This window comes from Rattus rattus, chromosome 7 (genome assembly GCF_011064425.1).
Source record: "Rattus rattus isolate New Zealand chromosome 7, Rrattus_CSIRO_v1, whole genome shotgun sequence".
Taxonomy (NCBI): Eukaryota; Metazoa; Chordata; class Mammalia; order Rodentia; family Muridae; genus Rattus; species Rattus rattus.
In genome coordinates this window covers 122,377,045-122,396,234 of record NC_046160.1, presented here as the reverse complement: position 1 = coordinate 122,396,234, position 19,190 = coordinate 122,377,045, and the positions used below count along the sequence as shown (strand labels likewise).

The 19,190-nt window shown below is 38.8% G+C and overlaps 1 gene segment (V, D, J or C); it reads left to right on the top strand.

The window, feature by feature from the left end:
• Positions 1-301: 301 nt before the first annotated feature.
• On the top strand, positions 302-791 carry LOC116905434. The segment is given in 2 exon segments: positions 302-377; positions 481-791. Coding segments are annotated over 2 exon segments (357 nt in total).
• Positions 792-19,190: the final 18,399 nt, after the last annotated feature.

Genomic DNA, 19,190 nt, shown 5'->3' with positions numbered 1-19,190 from the left:
ACTTTCTATTATATATTGCTTTACTATAAAGGACTAAATTGCTTTGTACGTTAAAACATTTCTTTACAACTTAGCAATGTTCTAGGAGACTTAGGAATACTTTTATGCTGCGACTGCTAATTTATTCTTTACATTTCTTAATCATTAACAACAGTCTATATTTCTTCTATTTCACCCATAACTCTGGTTTCAATATAGCAGGAGGACATGCAAATAATCTTACACTCTGTTCATGAAAATCAGCACTGACACTAGCCCTTTAAAAGTTGCCCACCTCTGGATTCACAGGTCTTCCCATTCAGTGGTAAGGCTCGAACACAGAATATTCATCATGGAGTTCAGCGTGATCTGTGTTTTCCTTTTTGCTCTTTTGAAAGGTAATCAATACATAAGAAGATGTACTGAGTGTGTGAATGCCTGTGAGTGATAGGGACAGTGAACAATTTGTGACAGTTTACTGAATGGATTCTCTGTTTGCAGGTTCACAGTGTGAGGTGCAGCTTGTAGAGACAGGAGGAGGCTTGGTGAAGCCTGGAAATTCCCTAAAGCTTTCCTGTGCCACCTCAGGATTCACTTTCAGTACAGCTTGGATGAACTGGATCCGCCAGACTCCAGGGAAAAGACTGGAGTGGCTTGCTAAAATTGAAGACAAATCTAATAATTATTTTATATCATATTTGGAGTCTGTGAAAGGAAGATTCACCATCTCAAGAGATGATTCCAAAAGCAGCGTTTACCTGCAGATGAACAACTTAAAAGAGGAGGACACTGTCATTTATTACTGTACTTAGCACAGTGAGGGTCCATCAGTGTAAACCCAGACACAAACCTTCCTGCAGGAACACTCCGTACCTGTAGAGGGCACAGAGTTCACATTGATATCAGAGTCAGTAGAGAGTCAGGAACAGACATAATTGAGTGCAGTTTCTTGGATTTCTGGTGTCATTCTATCTAATAACTACACATAATGTTCCTTTTACTTGTGATTTGTGCATTACATAGCTTTTGTAAAATCAGTTCATTTTTCTTTGATTTAAAGACACTCATAGAGCACACACACACACACACACACACACACACACACAGAGAGAGAGAGAGAGAGAGAGAGACAGAGAGACAGAGAGACAGAGAACAGGGACAGGGGGAGGGAGGTTGGGAGAGAGACAGAAAGAGAGAGACAGAGACAGAGAGACAGGGACAGAGAGTGAAAGAGAGACGGAGACAGTGAAAGTTTAAAGAAATACTAAAAATCTCCTCTAATACTAGAAATGAATATGAAGTTTCCATGGTCAAATATTTTGAAAGACATGTAGTGATCCGGAGATTTCTCCATATAGAGATTCAATGAAATTTGCAGTGGTATTCAGAGTAGGGGAAATAATTGAGGACCCAGTATGGTCTATATACCATAGGAGCACTTCTGTGTTTTTGCTTTTCCTCAGAAATCTGTACATCAGTAAGAAATCTGCCTCATCTGTATTTTTTAGCTAATTTAATTACTTTATGTAAACAGTATATATATATACATACATATATATATATATATATATATATATAACTTTTGTTATTGTTGTTGTTGTAGAAAAACATGTGAACTGTTTTCTCAACACTGACAAGAGCCACCCAAATTATTCAGCTTAGGCCCGTCCTGAATCGGCTGGGTAGATTTGAGGAAGTTTACTGAGAAATGTTCAATACCAACATTCCTAATTTGTTCTAAATAAAAATATTAATATTTTGTCAGAGAACGACCTACTATGTTCTCTTCCACCATCTTGTGCCACTTTTGCAAGATTGACAGATGGGTTTCCTGCTGAGCCGTGAGCAGGAGAGTTCATTGTCTGAATCCCTTTCATACATGTAGACCCTCACCCTATAATTACCTGCCTGACACTGAATGTTTGTTTTATTGAAAGCCATTCCCTAGTGGCCCTCTATCTAAGTTTTCTCTCACATTATTCCTATCCAAACAATAAGAGATAAAATGTTTTTTTTGTTTGTTTGTTTGTTTTTCACTTCCCTGTGTAAATACTGGTAGAAAACAGACATGTTTATTGAACAAGTATTTGTGTGAAAACAGATTTATAGCACAAAAGGAAAACTTCTATATACCTTCAGGCTTGATGCTTGTAGCAAAATTGGAACAGAATTAATTAATTGTGCACATTCATTGCTGAGTAACATCAGGTGCAGCATAAAAAGACAGCCAATAAGACAAGACCGAATGTGATTGAATTGAATCTCTGCTGTACATAAATGTCAGCGGCAAGTTTTTCTGCAGCCCAACAACTGAAATATTGACTTCGTATATAATGGTTTTTGAGACCATGAAGGATCTGAAACCAGAGCTTGGCCCTTACACCTTAGAGAATTTGGGAATTTTTGTTCATTATAGATATTTAAATTAAAAATAATGTAAGGTGAAATTAACAGCCATTTAAACAAAAGACAAATATACCAAAAAATGTACCTAATTTCTGTTGTGACAACAGGCAAAATTCTGTAATACTGTTACAAATGCAGATAGCATTTCATGGAACTGGCAAACATTCAGCAATGAAAATATTCAGCAGAACAAAAAAAACAGATTGTAGTGGAAGAGATCTTATACTTTATTTTTAACCATTCTGTGTGGCAATAAAAAGAATGGTGAGAATAATCATCTTTACTGAATCCTTACTCAGTGTAACACTAATTTTGATAACCTACTCATTTTTAATCATTGCCATTCTTATTCTCATGCCTTTCCTTTAGGCAGGATGTCACAGTTATTGAGTGATTAAGACATAGTTCTTCCTGTTTGCGAGAAAGTCAGGGATGGAAATGGAGACGAGCCTGAGGAAAAAAAATTCCCGCCACAGGCCTAAAGTGGGTTCCAGCTCAAGGCACATTCCCAAGAACTGATACACCAATACTTAATATAATATATGTGTATATATATATATATATATATATATATATATATATATATATTAAGTGAAGTGGTGTTACCTTTCCTGATTTCCTTTCCATAAGCCCTGTCCCCCCATGTGAGTGTTCCCTGATCCACCTCATGTAACACCTACCACCTTTGACATTCCCCTGAACTGGGCATCCATCTATGTCAAGGCCAAGGACTTCCCCATCCACTGATGCCACAACAAGGCTTTTCTCTGCTACATATGCAGTTGGAGTTCTGGGTTAGTCCATGTTTAGTCTTTAGGTAGTGATTTAGTGCCTGGAAGGTCTGGTTGGTTGGCATTGTTGCTCTTGTGTTGCAAGTTCTTTCATCACTTTCAATCCTTCCACTAATTCCCCTAAACAGGGTCCTGTTCTCAGTTCAGTGATTTGTTCTTAACATTGACTGCTGTATTGCACATGCTCTGGATGTGTTTCTCAGGAGTGCTCCATATCCTGTCCCTCTCAGCATGCACTTTTTAGATTCATCAATCATATCTAGTTTGGTGCAGATATTTTAAATATGTGTGTGTGTGTGTGTGTGTGTGTGTGTGTGTGTGTGTGTGTGTGTGTGTGTGCCACATAAGGGGCAGGGTCAAATAGCCATTCCTTTAGTTGCTGCTCTAAACTTTGCTTCCATATCTCCTCCTATGGATAATTTTTCCCCTTTCATGAAGGAGTGGGAGCATGCAAATTTTGGTCATCCTTCTTCTTGAGCTTCCTGTGGTCTATGGATTGTACCTTGGGTAATTTGAGCTTTGGGGCTAATATCCAATAATCAGTGAGTGCATACCAAGTGTGTCTTTCTGTGATTGGGTTACCTCATTCAGGATGATATTTTCTAGTTCATTCCATTTTCTTATGTAGTTATGGAGCATTCACAAAAAGGGACCTACCATGACTGATCGCCAAAAGATCCAACAAGATTCTGAAAGAATCAGAAGCAAATATGCTCACCCAAACATGGCATAGAGTTGCTAAGGAGGAAGGCAACACTGTAGGAGGATCAGCAATCTCAATTAACCTGTGTTGCTGAGATCCCTTAGACACTGGATCACAAACAAGGCAGCATAAACCTGCTAAGATGAGTCCTCCAACACAAATAGAGTAGAGGATTGCATGGTCTGGGTTCAGTCAGCTAAGATGTATCTAATCCTTAAGAGACTTGAGGCCCTGGGAATTTTAGAGTTTTGCTAGGTTGGGGACATCCTTGGTGAGACTGGATGAACGGGGAGTGTGGGTGGGCAGAGATGAGGAATGGGGCATGGAATTCTTGGTAGTGTGTACCAGAAGGGGAATAAAAAATGGTGTATAAAAATCAATAAATGGGAACCTTGCTGATCCCAACCCACAGCTATTTGCTCCTAAATCCCATGAAAGAGACAGAGCTGATTGCCCACACATGTGGGCACTCCTGAGACTGCAGGGCAGAAGAAACCACCACTGCTGCCTACCATTGCCCACATCCCTGGTCCAAGAGGAAACTGTATAGTGGCTGTGGGAACAGGAAGGTAGGGGCACTCAAGCTGCAGGAGCCCCATGGTACATACTGTGCCCAGATCTGAAGGGACCCGGTCAAACAAATCCCTGCACCCAAATCCTGGTTGTGGGTGGAGAGCTAGATTTCAGAGAAGCAGACACACCTGGGAAACCAGATGAGATTACTCTCTGCCCACATTTCTGATTCTAGAGGAAAAGTCTACAGTCATCTGGGCGCCCTGTGCACAAGAACCCTGGAGAAGGAGGTGCAGGCCCTTCTGGTTACCAACCTCACGGAGAGCTGAAACCCAGCCCGAAGAACTTCCAACCAAATTCTCCTATGAATATTGATGCAAAAGTACTCAATAAAACGGATGTAACTGGAAAATATCATCCAGAGTGAGGTAACCAAATTAAAAAAAACACACATATGGTATGCACTCAATGATAAGTGGATATTAGCCCAAATGCTCAAATTACTCTAGATACATAGAACACATGAAACTCAAGAAGGATGACCAAAATGCGGATGCTTCACTCCTTCTTTAAAAGCTTAACAAGAATACCATTGGAAGGCGACAGGGAGGCAAAGTTTAGAACAGAGTCTGAAGTAACTACCATTCAGAGCCTGTCCCACATGTGGCTCATATATATATATATCCACCAAACTGGATAAGATGGATGAAACAAAGAAGTGCTGGCAGGAACCTGATGTAGATCTCTCCTGAGAGAAACATCCATTATATGGCAAATACATAGGCAAATGCCAGCAGAAAACCACTGAACTAAGAATGGGAATCCCATTGAAGGAAACAGAGAAAGGACTGAAAGAGCTTGAGACACCATATGAAAAACAATGCCAACCAACCAGTGCTTGTAGGGACTAAGTCACTACCCAAAGGCTTTACATGAACTGACCCTGGGCTCCAATTGCATAGGTAGCAATGAATAGCCTAGTAAGGGCACCAGTGTAAGGGGAAGCCCTTGGTCCTGCCAAGGATCGACCCCCAGTGGATGTGATTGTTGGGGGGAGGGCAGTAATAGGGGAAGGTTTGGCAGGGGAACACTCATATAGAATGGGAAGGGTGAGGGGTTGGGGTATGTTGGCATGGAAACTGGGAAAGGTAATAACAATTGAAATGTAAATAAGAAATACTCAATTTAATAAAGATGGGGGGAAAAAGCCAGCTAAGCATGGTGGCGAATGCCTTTAATTCAGGCCTTGGGAGGCAAAAGGAATTGAATCTTCAGCCTGGACTACAAAGTGATTTATAAGACATTGGGGATTAAACAGAGAAAAGTTGCCTCCCCAACCCCCCCACCAAAAAAAAAAAAAAAAAGAGGAGGAGGAAGGGAGGAAAAACGTACTTGTTTAGAGTATTTTTTTTTACTTTAAATGAGTAAAAATTAAAGTTCCCCCCACCTAGGGAGGAAGAAATTGGTTACACATAATAATTGAAAAGTAAAAATTTGCTAAATTGTGAAAGGCAGAGTTAATTACATTGTATGTACAAAGAATTTTGAGGATTAAAGATGCTGATGTGCTGTTTCACACTAGCTGACAAATAGAAAGGAAAGAATGGGGAGAATTGATCTCACTTTCTGATTACACACTTCTCCTTACAGGAGTAAGAGACAAAATAACCACTGTCATTGCCTATCAAAATGACTATACTTTTGTTCGTGATTTATCCCCAACTTTTCAAGAGACCTAGCAACAAAAGCTATTGTATTCCCATCCATTCTTGACCCAGGTCTCTCCCTTGTAAATAACTATTAGTGTCAGTGTGTGTAGTGTATTCTTGTATTTATACTTTTAGAAATTATGCCCAATTGAATAATAAAGCAGCTGACTCAGAAAGACTGACTTGATGTTTTCACAAGGCAGGTAGTGACAAAGAGTACATCTTCAGATTCTTTGCCAAACAAATGCTGCAAAGCAGCCAATATACAAAGCAGGAATACCATATGCACATCTGCCAAATAGCAGATTAGTTAGCTGAGGGTTGCACAGACTCCAGTTCATACACTTGCATAATGTTTCCCGTTGAAAATCTTGTCTATCTAAAAAATAGTACTTATAAATTTAAATGAAGGTTGAACTACTGTTATATTACTTTTTTAATTTATAAGAAAATCTTTTAAAGATTTTAAACTTTTTAAACCAGACTACTGGTTAAGGTTTCATCAGCCATCTATTTGCAGGCCATTTGTGGCACACACTCCGGATCATTCCAGCATGGGGCGGCTTAGGTGAGAGGCCTTTTAGTTTAAGTCCATCTGGGCAGCATCCTGACAAACCTTGTCCTGAAAAATTAAAATTCAAAATAAATGAGTTAAAATAAAACAGATAAATAAATGATTACATACACACATGCATACAGACATACATACACATAGAGATTAATCTGTAACTTCAGGAAGGTATCAGACTTCAAAGACCCATTTGACTTTATAACATCTCTTGGTTACTACAAATTATTTACAGAAATCTAAAGATTTCAAGATGTAATCAACCAAGAAGATATAAATTGTTTATTATTTTGAAATCATGGTGAGCACATTCACTAAAACATTTACAAACTGCATCCAATTACTTACAGGTGTTATTACATTATTTTCCTTGATTTATGAACATAGAATTATATTCTCTATATGTATCATATTTTTCCAGCTTCTAGGATTTTAGTTAATTCCAGATTTAGCCAGGTTGACCACCAAGAATATTTGTTACAGCAACATTAGTCTCCCACAAGTAATTCAAGATAATTTCTCTGTCTCAAGATATTTAACACAGTTCCATCTCTGAATTGCCTTTTGCCATGAGAGGTGATGTTCATACTTGCTGATCTTTGGGTTAGGATGCTCTTCAGTTGGAAAAAGGGGCATCATTCCGCCTACCATCAGAAAGGTGTCCTTTATACACATACTTAGATCCTCCTGGCCACAGATGACACATCTTCTTCTTAGCTGTGAGCAGTTAGGAAAGAATAGCCAGCATTTTGACATCTAATCAGGGCACCAGGTTCTGTTGTACCAAACAAGGATGAAGATAATCACAGTCAATACGGAGGTCAGCTTGAGTGAAATCCATCTGTTCTAGGGGAACACTGTAAGTTGAGATTTTGGATCTGAGGGCACTTTATGGTGTAAGTTTCTGGACTTACTGATAGCAGAGTTCTTTAATTGAGTGAAGTCTCAGTGTCCAAGGAACAGTCAGGAGATGGAAATCTTGGTAGAAAGCTTAATTTGAGAGTGCTTGAAAGGAAAGATGGCTTTTAATGGTAGGTAAGGGGAAAGAAAGGGTGAGTGTTTCCTCCAATTAGGGAGGAAGCTGCCTTTCAAAGGATTCTTAGTGAGTGAGAGGACATCTTTAGGGTTCCTGTGTGAGAGCACCTCACTCATACCTTGCCCAGGTGTCCTATTAGGAAGCCACAATGAAGATGTCTGGCAGTCCCGCAGCAGGATTTAATCCTCAGTGTAGCCAGACGGCTTCATTCTGTTTCCCTTGTCTCTGTGATTAATCCACAGATCTATATTCTTCTCTGAGCTGAACCACTCAGTGAAAGGAATCTTGATGGCAATTGGGTAAAATGATTGAGCACAAACAGGGAAGTCTATAGGTTTGATTAAAGATTTGGAAAATATACTAGGTTAGAAAATGTCTTTTAAAATTGTCAGGCTCTGATCTCTGGAACCTATGACTATTATTCTCATGAAGGACTGGACCTTGCATATGTATTAAATGTGTTTGTGTTAGGAAGATTATCCTGGATTACCCATGCAGCCATGAGCCTTTATAAGAGACAAGCAGAGCATATACATACACTAAAGAATGTGGTGTCACCACAGAGGCAAAGGTTGTAGTTATGTATCCATAAACCAAGGAATGAGAGCAACCACCAGGACCTGGTAGAGGCATGAAATTAATTTTCTCCTGAAGCCTCCCTGTGGAGCTTAACCCTGCCAACTCCTTAATTCTAGACAGTGTTACTGATTTTATACTTATGGTTTCCAGAATGCAAGACAAAACTTTATTAAGCTTTATCTCTTACTTTAAGATATCAAGTTTGTAGTAATGGACTTAAAGTAACCATAGGAATGCTAAAGAAGTACATTCTGTCTATGCTGCAGCTATGATATAATTAAGTGCTATATGAGAAGAAGTAATAATGTATGGGGCTAGAGAGATGTATTGGTGGTTAAAAACACTTGCTGCTCTTCCACTGAACTCGGGTTCAGTTCCTAGCATCTACATTGTGGCTCACGTTTGGCTATTACTCTAGTTACAGGATGATCTGACAACCTCTTTTGGTCTTCTTGTGGAGTCGGGTGGGAAAGTGGGCAAAACACCAATGCACATTAATAAAAAAGGATAACCAATATGACGACAGTCTAAGGGAAAGATGGAAATTAGTGTTTGGAGTGTTGCTGAACTGCTGGATCATAATGCTCTTATAGTTGTATTTTTGATCTAACTCTCCAGGCATAATAATGACAAATTCTCTGATGGTGTTAGTCCAAACTGGGCTAACTATTAATAGTTTCAGAGTCTCACTTATAAAACAAGATCCATTTTTGTGTTTGCTTTTTGTTTGGGTTTATTTTTTAACTTGAAGCATGAATCTCTATGTCTCATCAATGGATATTTAGTTTTAGATGTTTTGTTATTTTAAAATCATGTGTATGTGCAAGTGTGAATGCACATATAAGTGCAGGTGCCTGCAGAGGCCAGAGACAGCATATCCCCGGAACTGGAGACACAGGTAATTGTAATGTTTCCTGATATGGGTGCTGGGAAGTATACTTGGTTCCTTTGCAAGAACAATATGCACTGGTAACCACTGAGTTATCTCTCCAGCTCCCAAAGATTTATTTGTATGCGTATTTGTTTGTGTGTATATGCATACGTGTATACGCAGAAGCAGATGTTATATCCCCTGGAATGGGAATTTGTGAACAGTCCAAAGTGGGTGGTGGGATCTGCACTTTAGTTCTCTGATAGAGCAGTAAGTGCTCTTAACTGTTCATACAACCTTTCAGCCCTGACATCTAATAATAGCTATTTTAAAATAGCTTGGCATGGCAGCTAAGTCTTTTAATGCTAGCATGTGGATCCTGAGGTAGGAGAGTGGCAAATTCAGCATCAGTCTGATCTGCATATGGTGTTTTAGGCTAGACTGTGATATATAGTGAACCCTGACCCCAAAAAGCAAAGCAAACCAAACCAAATGTTTTCAAACTGGTATATGTGGGTTTGAAGATTGCTCACTGGTTAAGAGCATTGGCTGTTTTTCTAGAGGACTTGGGTTCCATTTCCAGCACTCACATGGTGGCTCACAACTGTCTGTAATTCCAGTCTCAGGTCACCTGACATCCTCTTTGGTTTCTGGGAGCAGTAGGCATGCATGTAGTACACAGGCAAGGCATACATGCAGTCGAAACATACACATGGCCTTTTTGGATATATGATATATACATGCATACATAAGACATATATAGTGAAAATATAAAGTTCTCATCTTTGCAACTCAATGACATTGGTTTTGTTTTGAGACAAAATTTCATATAGCCTAGGTTGACTTCAAATTACTGTGTAGCTCAGATGACCATGTCTTCATGACTCCTGATTTCCCTTCTGCTGAGATTAGAAATGTCTACCACAATACCCAGCTTCAATGGATTTTCTAAAAAATCTGTGTGTGTGTATGAGAGTGTGTGTGTGTGTGGGGGCAGCATGAATTTGTGTAGCCTATGAACAAATGGTTACCCATGGAAGCCAGAAGAAGGTCTTCTGAAACTGCAGTTGAAGGGAGTCATGAAGCAAAAAGCATGGATGTTGAAAATTAATACAGGTCATATACAACAGTAGTAAGTGCCATTATTTGCTGAATCATCCTTCCAAACTCCCTCAATGAATTTAATATACAGAAATATGTATGTATCCATCACATAGAACACAATTGTACAACTTCCAAAATCCCTGTACAATGTAAAGGTAACCACTATCTTGATTATCCCCTATTAAATAGTTTTTAATTTTCTTTTTTTCTTTTTTCCCCTCCCCATACTCCCCATATTACCACCCTCCCACTAACAATCACATTCACTGGGGGTTCAGACTTGGCAGGACCAAGGGCTTCCCCTTCCACTGGTGCTCTTGCTACCTATGCGGTTGGAGCCTCGGGTCCGTCCATTTATAGCCTTTGGGTACTGGCTTAGTCTCTGGAAGCTCTGGTTGGTTGACACTGTTGTTCATATGGGGTCTCGAGCCCCTTCAAGCTCTTCCAGTCCTTTCTCTGATTCCTTCAACGGGTGTCCCATTCTCAGTTCAGTGGTTTGCTGCTGGCATTCACCTATGCATTTGCTGTATTCTGGCTGTGTCTCTCAGGAGAGATCTACATCTGGTTTCTGCCGGCCTGCACTTCTTTGCTTCATCCATTTTGTCTAATTGGGTGGCTGTATATGTATGGGCCACATGTGGGGCAGGCTCTGAAAGGGTGTTCCTTCTGTCTCTGTTCTACACTGCCTCCCAATTCCCTCCCAAGGGTATTCTTGTTCCCTTTAAAGAAGGATTGAAGCATTACATTTTGGTCATCCTTATTGAGGTTCATGTGTTCTGTGAATCTAGGGTAATTTGAGCGTTTGGGCATATCCACTTTTCAATGAGTGCATACCATGTGTGTTTCTCTGTGATTGGCTTACCTCACTCAGGATGATATTTTCCAGTTCCATTCATTTGCCTAAGAATTTCGTAAGTCATTGTTTTTGATAGCTGAGTAGTATTCCATTGTGTAGATGTACCACATTTTTTGTATCCATTCCTCTGTTGAAGTGCATCTGGGTTCTTTACAGCTTCTTGCTTTTATAATTAAGGCTGCTATGAACATAGTGGAGCATGTGTCTTGGTTATACGCTGGGACATCTTTTGGGTAAATTCCCAAGAGAGGTATAGCTGGGTCCTCAGGTAGTTGAATGTTTAATGTTCTGAGGAACCTCCAGACTGATTTCCAGAATGGTTGAACCAGTCTGCAATCCCATCAACAATGGAGGAGTGTTCCTCTTTCTGCACATCCTCGCCAGCAACTGCTGTCGCCGGAGTTTTTGATCTTAGCCATTCTGACTGTTGTGAGGTGGACTCTCAGGGTTGTTTTGATTTGCATTTCCCTTGTGACTAAGTATGCTGAACATTTCTTTAGGAGTTTCTCAGCCATTCAGCATTCCTCACCTTTGAATAACTTGTTTAGCTCTGAACCTCATTTTTTGATAGGGATATTTGTTTCTCTGCAATCTAACTTCTTGTGATCTTTGTATAGTTTGGATGTAATCCCTCTGTCAGTTGTAGGATTGGAAAGGATATTTTCCCAGTCTCTTGTTTGCCGTTTTGTCTTAACAACAGTGAGTGTCCTTTGCCTTACAGAAGCTTTACAGTTTTATGAGATTCGATTTGTCGATTCTTTTTTCCCATCTATATTAACTTGAGTATTTATTTTTTAAAGATTTATTCATTTATTATATATAAGTACACTGTAGCTGTTCTCAGATACAGCAGAAGAGGGCATCAGATCTCGTTACAGATGGTTGTGAGCCACCATGTGGTTGCTGGAAATTGAACTCAGGACCTCTGGAAGAGCAGTCGGGTGCTCTTAACTGCTGAGCCATCTCTCCAGCTCAACTGGAGTATTTCTAATTTATATTTTGATTGTTATTCCCCTTCCCGATTTCCAGGCCAACATACCCCTAACTCCTCCCCCTTCCCTCCTATATGGGTGTTTCCCTTCCTATCCTCCCCCCGTTACAACCCTCCGCACAACAATCCCGTTCACAGGGGGTTCAGTCTTGGCAGGACCAAGGACTTCCCCTCTCACCGGTGCTCTTACTAGGCTATTCATTGCTACCTATGAGGTTGGAGCCCAGGGTCAGTTCATGTATAGTCTTTGGATAGTGGCTTAGTCCTGGAAGCTCTGATGGTTTGGCATTGTTGTTCATATGGGGTCTCAAGCCCCTTAAAGCTTTTTCAGTCCATTCAAAGATTCCAGATCATAAGCCATTGGTGTTTTGTTCGGAAAATTTTCTCCAGTGCCCATGTGTTCGAGATGCTTCCCCACTTTTTCTTCTATTAGTTTGAGTGTATGTGGTTTGATATAGAGGTCCTTTGTCCACTTGGACATAAGCATTTAACAGGGTGATAAGAGTAGATCGATCTGCATTCCACTGGTCTACCTGTCTGTCTCTGTACCAATACCATGCAGTTTTTAACACTATTGCTCTTTAATACTGCTTGAGTTCAGGGATAGTGATTCCCCCCGAAATCCTTTTATTGTTGAGGATAGTTTTAGCTATCCTGGGTTTTTTGTTTTTCCAGATGAATTTGCAAATTGTTCTGTCTAACTTATGAAGAATTGGATTGGTATTTTGATGTGGATTGCATTGAATCTGTCGATTGCTTTTCATAAAATGGCAATTTTTATCATATTAATCCTGCCAGTCCATGAGCATGGGAGATCTTTCCATCTTCTGAGGTCTTTTTCAATTTCTTTCTTGAAAGGCTTGAAGTTCTTATTGCACAGATATTTTACTTGCTTGGTTAAAATCATCCCGAGGTATTTTATATTATTTGGGAATAATATGAAGGGTGTCATTTCCCTAATTTCTTTCTCGGTTTGTTTCTCTTTTGTGTAAAGGAAGGCTACTGATTTATTTGAGTTAATTTTATACCCAGCCATTTTGCTGAAGTTGTTTATAAGTTTAGTAGTTCTCTGGTGGAACTTTTGGGATCACTTAAATATACTATCATATCATCTGTAAATAGTGATATTTTGACTTCTTCTTTTCCGATCTGTATCCCCTTGACCTCCTTTTGTTGTCTGATTGCTCTGGCTAGAACTTCAAGAACTATATTGAATAATTAGGGGGGGAGTGGGCAGCCTTTTCTAGTTCCTGATTTTAGTGGGATTGCTTCAAGTTTCTCTCCATTTAGTTTAATGGAAGCAACTGGTGTGCTGTATATGGCTTTTACTATGTTTAGGTATGGGCCTTGAATTCCTATTATTTCCAGGACTTTTATCATGAAGGGGTGTTGAATTTTGTCAAATGCTTTCCCAATATCTAATGAAATGATCATGTGGTTTTGTTCTTTCAGTTTGTTTATAGAATGGATCACGTTGATGGCTTTCTGTATATTAAACCATCCCTGCATGCCTGGGATGAAGCCTACTTGATCGTGTTGGAGGATTGTTTTGATATGTTCTTGGATTCAGTTTGCCAGAATTTTATTGAGTATTTTTGCATCGATATTCAGAAGTGAAATTGGTCTGAAGTTCTCTTTCTTTCTTGGGTCTTTGTGTGGTTTAGGTATAAAAGTAAATGTAGCTTCATAGAAGGAATTTGGTAGTGCTCTCTCTGTTTTAATTTTGTGGAATAGTTTGGATAATATTGGTGTGAGGTCTTCTATGAAGGTCTGATAGAATTCTGCATTAAACCCGTCTGGACCTGGGCTCTTTTTTGTTGGGAGACCTTTAATGACTGCTTCTATTTCGTTAGGCGTTATGGGGTTGTTTCAATGGTTTATCTGTTCCCGATTTAACTTCGGTACCTTGTATCTGTCTAAGAAAATTTCCATTCCCTGCAGATTTTCAAGTTTTGTTGAATATAGGCTTTTGTAGTAGGATCTGATGATTTTTTGAATTTCCTCTGAATCTGTAGTTTATCTCCCTTTTCATTTCTGATTTTGTTAATTTGTACACACTCTCTGTGTCCTCTCATTAGTCTGGTTAAGGGTTTATCTATCTTGTTGATTTTCTCAAAGAACCAATTTTTGTTTCTGTTGATACTTTATATGGTCCTTTTTGTTTCTACTTGGTTGATTTCAGCTCTGAGTTTGATTATTTCCTGCCTTTTACTCCTCCTGGGTGTATTTGCTTCTTTTTGTTCTAGAGCTTTTTGGTGTGCTGTCAAGCTGCTGACATATGCTCTCTCCTATTTCTTTCTGCAGGCACTCGGAGTTATGAGTTTTCCTCTTAGCACAGCTTTCATTGGGTCCCATAAGTTTGCGTATTTTGTACCTTCATTTTCATTAAATTCTAAGAAGTCTTTAATTTCTTTCTTTATTTCTCCCTTGATCAGGTTATCATTTGAGTAGAGCATTGTTCAACTTGTATGTATATGTGGGCGTTCTTTCCTTATTATTATTGAAAACCAGCTTTAGCCGGTGGTGGTCCGATAGGACACATGAGATTATTTCTCTCTTTCTGTATCTTTTAAGGACTGTTTTATGACCAATTATATGGTCTATTTTGGAGAAAGTACCATGAGGTGCTGAGAAGAATTTATGTCCTTTTTCATTAGGATAGAATGTTCTATAAATATCTGTTAAGTCCATTTGTTTCATGACTTCTCTTAGTCTCTTTATGTCTCTGTTTAATTTCTGTTTCCATGACCTGTCCTTTGATGAGAGTGGGGTGTTGAAATCTCCTAATATTATTGTGTGAGATGCAATGTATATTTTGAGCTTTAGTAAGGTTTCTTTTGTGTAAGTAGGTGCCCTTTTATTTGGAGCATAGATATTTAGGATTGAGTGTTGATTTTGGTGGATTTTTCCTTTGATGAACATGAAGTGTCCTTCCTAATCTTTTTTGATGACTTTTAGTTGAAAATCAATTTTAATCAATAGTAGAATGGCAACTCCAGCTTGCTTCTTCAGACCATTTGCTTGGAAAGTTGTTTTCCAGCCTTTCATTCTGAGGTACAGTCTGGCTTTGTCTCTAAGGCGTGTTTCCTGTAGGCAGCAGAATGCATTGTCCTCTTTGTGTATCAATTTTGTTATTCTATATCTTTTTATTGGGGAATTGAGACCATTGATGTTGAGAGATATTAAGGAATAGTGATTATTGCTTCCTGTTATATTCATAATTGGATATTTGGTTATGTTTGTTTGCTTTTCTTCTCTTTGTTTTGTTGCCAAGATGATTAGTTTCTTGCTTTTTCTAAGGTGTAGCTTGCCTCCTTATGTTGGGCTTTACCATTTATTATCCTTTGTAGTGCTGGATGTAGAAAGATATTGTGTAAATTTGGTTTTGTTATGGAATATCTTGGTTTCTCCATCTATGTTAATTTAGAGATTTGCAGGATACAGTAATGTGGGATGGCATATGTGTTCTCTTTGGGTCTGTATGACATTTGTCCAGGATCTTCTTTCTTTCATAGTCTCTGTCTAGAAGTCTGGTGTGATTCTGATTGGTCTGCCTTTATATGTTACTTGACCTTTTTCCCTATGGCTTTTAATATTCTTTCTTTATTTTGTGCATTTGGTGTTTTGACTATTATGTGACGGGTGGAGTTTCTTTTCTGGTCCAATTTATTTGGAGTTCTGTAGGCTTCTTGTATGCTTATGGACATCTCTTTCTTTAGGTTAGGAAGTTTTCTTCTATGATTTTGTTGAAGATATTTACTGGTCCTTTGAGCTGGGAGTCTTCACTCTTCTATACCTATATCCTTAGGGTTTGATCTTCTCATTGAGTCCTGGATTTCCTGTATGTTTTGGACCAGTAGCTTTTTTCCACTTTACATTATCTTTGGACAGTTGAGTCAATGATTTCTATGGAATCTTCTGCTCCTGAGATTTCTCTCTTCCATCTCTTGTATTCTGTTGGTGGTACTCGCATCTATGACTCCTGATCTCTTCCCTAGGTTTTCTATCTCCAGGGTTGTTTCGCTGTGTTCTTTCTTCATTGCTTCTATTTCCATTTTTACTTCCTTCAACTGTTTGATTGTGTTTTCCTGGAATTCTTTCAGGATTTTTTGTGTTTCCTCTCTACAGGCTTCTACTGTTTATGTTTTCCTGCATTTCTCTAAGGGGAGTTCTCTATGTCTTCCCTTGAAGTCCTCCATCATCAGGATCAAATGTGAGTTAAAATCTAGATCTTTCTTTTCTTCTCTGTTTAGATATTCCTTGTTTACTTTGGTGGGAGAATTGGGCTCCGATGATGCCATGTAGTCTTGGTTTTTGTTGCTTGGGTTCCTGCACTTGCCTCTCGCCATCAGACTACCTCTGGTGTTACTTTGTTCTGCTATTTTTGACAGTGGCTAGACTGTCCTATAAGCCTGTATGTCAGGAGTGCTGTAGACCTGTTTTCCTGTTTTCTTTCAGCCAGTTATGGGAACAGAGTGTTCTGCTTTCGGGTGTGTAGTCTTTCCTGTCTACTGGTCTTCAGCTGTTCCTGTGGGCCTGTGTCATGAGTTCATTAGGCAGGTTGCTTGGAGCAGAATAGTTGGTCTTATTTGTTGTTCCGTTGCTCCAATTTGGTCGTGGGGTGGTGCTTTTGAGCTCTCTGTGAGGGTGGCAACCAGGAGGGCCTGCAGTGCCTTTTCCAGGAGCCCCCATGCACCAGGGTCCCAGATAGTGTTAGGTGTTTTCCTCTGGAGTAAAAAATGTGAACAGTGTGTAGTCTCTTCTGTCTTCCCAGGCGTGTCTGCCTCTCTGAAGGTTTAGCTCTTCCTCCCATGGGATTTGGGTGCAGAGAACTGTTGATCCGGTCCCTTCAGGTCCTGGCGGTGTCTGGAGAGCAGGGGACCTGCAGCTCCAGTGCCCCTATCTTCCGGTTCCCAGAGGCCGTATACAGTTTCCTCCTGGGCCAGGGATGTGGGCAGGGGTGGGCAGTATTGGTGGTCTCTTACGCTCTGCAGTCTCAGGAGTGCCTACCTGTCCAGGCGGTGAGCTCTCTCTCCCAAGGCGTTTGGGAGCAGTGAGCTGCTGGCGGAGATCAGCGAGATTGGGAGGCATCTTTCTTTATTTGTGTGAGAAGTTTTCATTTATTCCTTCTACTTAGCCTTTGGGTTGACATCAATAACATTACATGACAGAATAGCTATCCTACTTATATTTTAATTCCAATTGCTGAGAGAACACTTTTCCAAACTTTAATCAAAGATGATCTGTTCTGTAATGGTGATGTGTGTTTTCAAGGCAGCAACAAGAGTTGTCTCGTTTCCTAACCTAATCTTGTCTGTATTCCTTATTATATAATTGAGGCCATTAATACAGTCTTTGTTATTAGAAGAATTATAGTAATTCTTGTAATTTTGTTATTTGTTGCACTTTCTTAGAACTGGAGCTTAACTATTCCTGAGTTGGTTCCTGCTTCTATGTGACACTGTGTTTATTTTCTTCATTTTAAACACTTCTTTTTTCTTTGTGGAGATTGGTAAGTGATAATATGTATCTTTAAACTTTCTCAATGTTGAAAGTTCATATGATTCCTCCAATTTTGACATGTGGTTTTACTACAAATAATTGTCTGCGTTAGTCAGTCAAATACACATTTGTTACTCTGATGTACTTGCCTTAATAAGTGGCTTTGCCTCTCTGGTACATTTCAAAATCCCTTTTAAAAAATATCTCATTTTTTAAAAACCTATTCTAGCTGTAATATGTCACAGGGAGCTTCTATTTTTTCCCAATTTGGTGTTTTATTTTTATCACCCTTTTAACTAGATGATAATTTTTTGTAGGTTTAGGAAATCTATTTTATTTTTGTAGCAAGAATATTCTCTATACTTTTGATGGAATATTATTCCCTTTATTGAATGCAAACAAAATACAAATATTAGATTGATCTCACTTTGGTGTTCCAAAACATTTCATTATTTTAATCACTTACATTTTAAAATTTTCTAATTGACTGTTAATATGTGACACTATAACTTTACATTATGTTTCAGTTTGGATGCTCAGTTTTTTGACATGATTCATTCTATTACTGCGTCCTTCCACTGATGACTGATGGTATCTTTCATAATAACTAAGTTTCTATTTAAGAATTATATCAGATTCTTATTATTTGCACATCTTTCCTTTTTTATTTTTATATCTTGGGTGTCTTTCACATTTCATTCAATTCCTTTTGAGTTGTATTTGTTGATGAAATAATGTAGTCTTTAGGTATATTCATATCTTCTTGAGTTTGAACAAGTTATAGCCATTCTTTGGCATTCTTTCTCTAGAAATTCATGCTTGTATATAGTGCTAAGGGTCATTTCTACATGAGTGCTACCTTTGCAATGGGTAGACATTGTATTCTTTGACATATATCTTCCATTTTTTACATGAGTACTTGTGCCAAGTACAAGGAGAAGACCCATAATGAACAACATCATGATACGAACAATAAGGAGGTCATCATTAGAGGAGGTAAGTGGTAAGCACAGAACCAAATTTTTTTTTACTTAATCAATGAATAATATCAGATAGTGTTTATGATTGTATGGTGAATTTATTTTATAATTATTATGAGGACAGCAGTCTAGTTTCACATGTTTATTAGAGTAAGATTGCAAAACATTTTGTTAATAACTATAAATCCACACTATAAATGATGTTTCTTTTTCTGTTTTCTTTGTTGAGACAGGATTTCATACATTCCAAGTTTTAATCAAACACATTGTTCTACTAACATATTTCTTTACTGGATTAACCACAATGTTGTAGGCTTGCAAAAAATGCTTCTACAAGTTCCCTGTGTCCTGGGAAAATTAGATATACTTTGATGCAACAAATGCAACTTCAGTCCATACTTCTTCTTAGACATTGACAATATTCATTGTTTCCTCTAAGACTCTCACAAATGATGTTATATTAGAGGAGGGATTCATGCAAATAATGTCCCCAACTGTTCATGTAAATCAGCCCTGAAGCCTACAGCTTTAATAGAGACACCCATCTCTGGATTCACAGTTCTTCCCATTCAGTGAGCAGGTTTGAACTCAGAATATCCATC